The sequence below is a fragment of the Monodelphis domestica genome, chromosome 6, assembly GCF_027887165.1.
Source record: "Monodelphis domestica isolate mMonDom1 chromosome 6, mMonDom1.pri, whole genome shotgun sequence".
Lineage (NCBI taxonomy): Eukaryota > Metazoa > Chordata > Mammalia > Didelphimorphia > Didelphidae > Monodelphis > Monodelphis domestica.
Window position 1 is genome coordinate 21,103,658 of NC_077232.1, and position 7,056 is coordinate 21,110,713.

The following is a 7,056-nucleotide window of genomic DNA, read 5'->3' on the forward strand; positions in this document are numbered from 1 at the left end:
CTGTCTGGGCTTCATTTTCTCCTGGAAACTTAAATGACTTCCAAGTTCCTTTTTCTAAATCCCTTGCTACAAAGTGAAGATTTTCCATTGCAGAGAACGCTCCTTTGTGAGTTGATTTTGGACTTAGAATCTGCCAAGCTTATTTATTTTAATTCCTTCTCCATTGGATAAAGCTCCTGAGGTTAGGGGTTCACTGGGGAGCTGGCTCCCAACCAAGGAAATTCCAGTGTCTTAAGAAGTTTACCTCCCTTATGTTGCCTCTCTTGAAGACCAACGCAAAGGTACCAACTCTATTTTCTTTTTCAGAAGAGATGCAGAAAAGACAGATTCCAGCCTCTTCATGTAGTGAACAGGTAGCTCTGATGCCTGGAGAGGGTCCTCACAAGGAAGGGAGATGATCTTCCTTCTTGTCAATGAGGTTTTTAGCGGGCACCTTTGGCTTCCCTTATTCCCCTTGAAAAAATCAAAAGAGACTAATGAAGAATTCCCTCAAAGAGGTGAGACCCACAAATTCCAAAGAAATTACATTTACAAATTATTCTAGAGCTCAGGAAAATGGATGACAAAATCGGATCAAAAACAATACCCAATAATCGGGAAAGTAGCTGGGTTCTATCCAATGAATGGAATACTCGGTGCCTTTATGACACCAAGCAATAGCTTTGACTGGTAATATTAATAATTGCTAATTATATGGTACGTTAGGTTTTGGTAGGTGCTTTATATATTTTTTTCTGATGACAACCCTGCAAAGTAAGAACCATATATTGTCATATTTGTCCCCACTTTACAGATGAGGAAAGTGAAGAGAAGAGAGGTTAATTAACATGGTCAGGGTCACATCATACTTTGGGGGAGAATTTAAATTTTTCCTGACCTAATTCCAGGATGCTATATGTTATTCAGGCTCTTTCAAACATTATAATTTCTTATAAGTACATAGAGTTGGAAATAACTAGCTCTCAACTGATTTAAATCCGCTGTTTTCCAAATGAAAAAACAGAATTGCTTAATGGGTTTAGCATCATAGTGACATTAGAATTTCTATAGAGAAAATGCATGAATTTGGTATATTATATCATATTATATCATATCACATCATGTCATATCATATCTCATTATATCATATCATATTATATTATGTTATTTCACATTATGTTATACTATATTATATTATTATATTAATTATGTTACATTATAATATATTATATTACATTATTATATTAAATTTCTTATTTTGCTTTTATTTGCACCTTGAATTTAGTTTTAAAATATGGAGTGACATGTACAAAATAATTATGATCCTGTGACTCTTAAGAGAGAAGCAACACTGCATAGAAGAGAGAGATCTGGCCTTTGAACCAGAACATCTAGACAGGGTTCGAGTTTCAACTCTTGTGTTTATTAGTTGTATGACTCTGAGCAAGTCAGTACACCATTCAGTGCCCCAGGTAAAACTCTAAAAGTGCCTAATCTTCATTGGGAAGTGGGCATGGACCATTGGACCAGATAGTCTTGAGCAGATTAGTTCATTTCTTCTGAAGAGCAGGGACCCTTCAGAGATGGGATGTATATAATTTTCCTTAACAGTATTGTCCAGTGTCTATGAAGTCAAAGGTCTAATCTAAGACAGTGACTCCTAGATTCCTCATCTAGACAACGTCGATCATAGTTCTTGTGTTCTGGTCACCATATTTTAGGAAAACAGCTGATAATTCAGAGAACATTTGACTGGCGGATGACCAAGAAAATGAGAGTACTTGTTCCCACGACTCACTGCTGAATTGGAGGGAGTGGGAATATCAAGCCTGGAGAAGAGAAGATTCGGAGGCAGTGTGGGTGTGATGCTACTCTTCATGAGTTTGAGGTGGGGGGCATCTAGCAAAAATTAGTGGAAAGCACAGGAGGCCACATATTGACTTAATAGGCAGTTAGATGATGCAGCAGATAGTGTTGGACTTGGAATCACAAAGTCCAGAGATCAAATGTGGTCTCAGACACCAGCCATATGACCCTGAACAAATCACTTAATCTCTTCAACTTAGTTTCGTCATATAAAAATGGGGACAAAATGGAAGGAATTCTTATTCAGGAATGGCTTGAGTAGATAACTACTAAGATGCCGTCTCTGAAGTTTCTGCACCCTGAGATTTGCCCTGCTTTGCAGAAAACTATTCTGCCATAGAAATGGGAATGGCCTTCTTCCAAAGAGCAGGACTAGATTTCCCTGGCAAAGGTAATTCAGTGGAAGGCTTTGTTGGGCATGGACCATGGCACCAGATAGACGTGATCAGATTAGTTCATTTCTTCTGAAGAGCAGGGATTCTTCAGAGATGGGATGTATATCTACTGGGTGGGAGAGGGATTGTCAGGTATCTTCCTGAAAGAAGAAACTGCCTATAACCATCCAGGCTGACCTCGGCCAAAATGTAAAATAAACCATGTGGGTCTTGAGCTTTCACCCCCCCCCCCCCCGGAATCATCCCTACCTCATCTCTGTAATAGAAGAGAGTAAAGCTAGGAAGCAATTTACACTGACGTGCCACCAATTGGACACTATATCTCCTCTTTCTTTAATGTTAAATGTTTAGAAATTTCTTCCTCACAACAACCCTAAAAGTCAAATAATAGAAATCACTTTATTTGTTTTCTATAGATAAGAGAAATAAATCTGCAGATGCCTTTCATTTTTATTTTCTTTTAATTAATTATTTTTTTAAAACCCTTACCTTCCATCTTAGAATCAATACTATGTATTGGCTCCAAGGCAGAAGAGTGGTAAGGGCTAGGCAATGGGGGTCAAGTGACTTGCCCAGGGTCACACAGCTGGGAAGTGTCTGATACTAGATTGGAACCCAGCGCCTCCTGTCTCTGGGCCTGACTCTCAAACCACTGATCCCCCATCTGCCTCCTGCCTTTCATTTTTAAAGGCATTGGCATTTCCCTACAGTGTCCTCTCCCCTCTCCCCCATCACATTGTTCTAGGAGGTCATATGCCACAGGTCTCCCACCTCTAGTGAGCTTTGTCATCGACCTTGATCTCAGGTCAAACACTCCATCCCACAGGAAGAGAGAGATCTTCCCTGATCCCTACAGCTGTTAGTGCCATCCTTGACCCAAAGACCATACTTGTTTGTTTATTGTTTTATATGTACAGAATATCCTCCCTTTTGGAATGTAAATGCTTCGAGGACCAGGACTTCTCCTGTTTCTTTGATGGCTTTTTTGCACCAGAGTCAGGTACAAGGCCAGCTCTTCTTAACGATTTCTCGATTGATTAACCAGTCCTCTGCAGCCAAGAGTCAACACTGCCCTGAGTTCTCTGGTCTTTTAGTGGAGTTTTCATGTACATTACTGCAGACATCGTGTTTATCTTCTTTGGGATTATGGTTTCTTTACTTTGCTTCTGTTTATACAAGCCTTCCCAGGGTGACTTGTTTTCTACGCCACAATCACATTCCTTTTTATTCACCCAACTCAGTTTGCTTAGTCAGTCCTCACATAACTGGCCTGTGAAGGGACTTTCCCATAGTCCTAATGGCTAGTAAATTTCAGACCAGGGACTCGGCTGGTGGCTTCCTGACTGGAAACCCGAGCATCTTTGTGTTACTTCATGATGCCGGTTGTGAGCACCCTAGAAATAGGAGGAGTGTTTGTAAGGGTACAAGAAGGGGCGAGAGCTCTGTTCAGCCAAGACTTCCCCAATATTTACTCAGCACGATATTTCTCGAGAGCTGGCAGTGATGCACACAGCATTGTTCCAGGCAACGGAGGGTAAATGATGATGAGTAACGCCTTCATCCTATAAGAATGCATGGTCCATTCAGAGCGATGAGAGCCTCACACAGAATATCTTAAGAGCCAATGATTGCAGACCAAGAAGGACTCTGTCGTGAAGAGTTTAGTGAATGGAGGATCCCTTCTTCTACCTGGGAATCAGGAAAGTCTTTATGAACAAGATGCTCTTTAAACTGGTCATTGAGGCCAGAGAATGTCAGCAGAGAGATGGATGGGTAGGGAAGGCATTCCAGAGTTAAGAAGTGAATGAAGAAGTGCAGAAGAAAGAACACCTTGGTTTCTACCACATATGGAAAGTTGTCTAATCTGGCAGATATGTACATATATAGATATTAATGTGAGATCAAGCAGAAAAGACAGGTGAGAGCCTTCTGTGCAGGGATTTGAAAACCATGCTAACTACCTTTAATTTTATTATCACTTTTTAAACCCTTACTTTCTGTCTAAGAATTAATGCTATGTATCTGTTCCAAGGCAGAAAAGCAGTTAAGGACTAGGCAATGGGGGTTAAGTGACTTGCTCAGGGTCACCCAGCTAGGAAGTATCTGAATTCAAATTTGAACCCAGGACCTCACCTTCCATCTCTGGACCTGACTCTCAATCCATTGAGCCACCCAGCTGCCCCCCTTTAATTTTATTATGCAGACAATTGGGGAATGATGGAAAGGTTTTGATCATGGTAGTAACTGGATTAAAGTGATGCTAGGAACACTTATGTGGCAGTGGTGTTTCCAACTAATTGAAAGAGAGAGAGATCAGAACCTCTCCTAAGGAGTCTTTTCATTTTGGATAATTATATTTCAGGAATCTGAATGAAAGAGATGCTTTGGGGTAGTAAGAGCTTATGCTCAATCCCTCCTTCCCTCCCTCCCTCCCTCCCTCCCTCTCTCTCTCTCTCTCTCTCTCTCTCTCTCTCTCTCTCTCTCTCTCTCTCTCTCTCTCTCTCTCTCCCTCCATCCTTCCCTCTCTCTCCCTCCCTCTCTCTCCCTCCCTTTTTCTCCCTTCCTCCCTCCCTCTCTCTTTCTCTCTCCCTCCCTACATCCCTCCCTCCCTCTCTCTCCCTCCCTCTTTCTCCTTTCCTCCCTCCCTCTCTCTTTCTCTCTCCCTCCCTCCCTCCCTCTCTCCCTCTCTCTCTCTCTCTCTCTCTCTCTCTCTCTCTCTCTCTCTCTCTCTCTTTCTCTCTCTCTCTCTCTCTCTCTCTCTCTCTCTCTCTCTCTCTCTCTCTCAGACAGTCGGACAGCAACATTATTACTCCTCTCTCTTCCCTATTGAAAAAAAGGGAAAAATTCTTATAAAGGTATCTTCATGAGGAAGGAAGCACTGACAGATGTACTTTGGTGGAAACTAAGGATACTATAAGATAGGAGAGAAGAACATTCTAGATTATTCAGTAATAAAACTAGTCTTTTTTCTTTTATCAGATGATAGCATATAATGGAAGCTAAGAATCAAACCGTGGTGACTGAATTTGTTTTCGTCGGATTTACAGAACATCTCCAGCAACAGGTTCTCCTCTTTCTTATGTTTCTGTTTTTCTATCTCATCACTGTCTTTGGGAACTTGGGTATGATCGTCTTGATATGGATAGACTCCCAGCTTTACACCCCCATGTACTTTTTTCTCAGCCACTTGTCCTTTGTAGATATTTGCTTTTCGTCTACTATTGCCCCCAAAATGTTGGCCGACTTCTTTGTAGAGAAGAAAACTATTTCTTTCCTAGGCTGCTCGGCACAGATGTGGTTCTTTGGAATCTTTGTGACCACCGAGTGTTTCCTTTTAGCTGCAATGGCATATGATCGGTATATAGCAATCTGCAACTCATTACTCTATACCGTTGTCATGTCTCGGAGTGTCTGCATCCATCTGGTAGTTGGGCCTTACATCATGGGCCTTCTAAACGCTATGACTAATACTGTCTTAACTTTCCAATTGCCCTTTTGTGGCCAGAATGTCATCAATCATTTCTTCTGTGATATATCACCTTTGCTCTCTCTTGCATGTACTGACACCCACCTCAATGAGTTAGTCCTTCTCATCATGGCTGGAGGTGTGGGAGTCTTCAGTGGTCTGACTATTCTAATTTCCTACATATATATCCTTTTGGCCATCCTCAGGATCCGCTCTGCTGAAGGAAGGTCCAAGGCCTTTTCCACCTGCTCCTCACACCTGACTGCTGTCAGCATCATGTATGGGACCCTTTTCTTTATTTATGTAAGACCCAGTGCCAGCTTCTCCCTGGACCTTAATAAGGTTGTGTCTGTGTTCTACACAGCAGTGATTCCCATGTTGAATCCCCTCATCTATAGCTTGAGAAACAAGGAGGTGAAAAATGCATTCAGAAGGACATTAGAAAGGAAAAAAAAATTCTTTGGGTAAATAAAAATGAGCTCCATTCATGATATTATTTATTTATTTGGAATAGGTTTCCATGGTTACATGATTCATTATTTTTTCCCACCCCTCTTCCCTCCCCATTCCCAGAATTTACAAGCAATTCCACTGGGTTATTCATGTATTATTGTTCGTGTTATTAATATTTGCAGTAGAGTGATCTTTTAAAGCCAAAACCCCTATCATATCCACATCGAACCACGTAATTGATCTTATGTTTTTCTTCTTCATTCTGCTCCCACAATTCTTTCTCTGGATGTGGACAGTGTTCTTTCTCATAAGTCCCTCTGGATTGTCGTGGGTCATTGAATTGCTGCTAGTAGCAAAGTCACTTACATTTGATTGTACCACAGTGTATCAGTCTCTGTGTATAATGTTTTCCTGGTTCTGCTCCTTTCACTCTGCATCAGTTCCTGGAGGTCATTCTAGTTCCCATGGTATTCCTCCGCTTTATTATTCATTTGAGCACAATATTCCATCACCAACAGATACCACAATTTGTTCAGCCATTCCCCAATAAGAGGGCATCCCCTCATTTTCCATTTTTTTTTGCCACCACAAGGAGGGTGGCTATGAATATTTTTGTACATGCCTTTTTCTTTATATCTTTTGGGTTCAAACCCAGCAGTGGTATGACTGGATCAAAAGGTAGGCAATCTTTTAAATCCCTTTGGGCATAATTCCAAATTATCCTCCAGAATGGTTGAATTAATTCATAACTCTACCAGCAATGCATTAGTGTCCCAATTTTACCAAATCTCCAACACTTATTTCCTTTGCTCCCATATTGGTGAATCTGCTAGGTTTGAGGTGGTCCACTCATGACATTTTTTGGATGAAGATCCATTCTCTGACCATGAAGTCCTT

At 41.2% G+C, this 7,056-nt stretch overlaps 1 protein-coding gene across 1 annotated transcript; it reads left to right on the top strand.

The window, feature by feature from the left end:
- The first annotated feature begins 5,232 nt into the window (after positions 1–5,232).
- LOC100033074 (olfactory receptor 998) lies at positions 5,233–6,174 on the top strand. Its single transcript, XM_007506801.2, has one exon. The coding sequence runs from the start codon at positions 5,233–5,235 to the stop codon at positions 6,172–6,174; it is 942 nt and encodes a 313-aa protein (XP_007506863.2).
- Positions 6,175–7,056: the final 882 nt, after the last annotated feature.

Bases quoted from the DNA above. Each gene is read 5' to 3' on its own strand.
- LOC100033074 (XM_007506801.2), top strand. From the start codon at position 5,233: ATGGAAGCTAAGAATCAAACCGTGGTGACTGAATTTGTTTTCGTCGGA.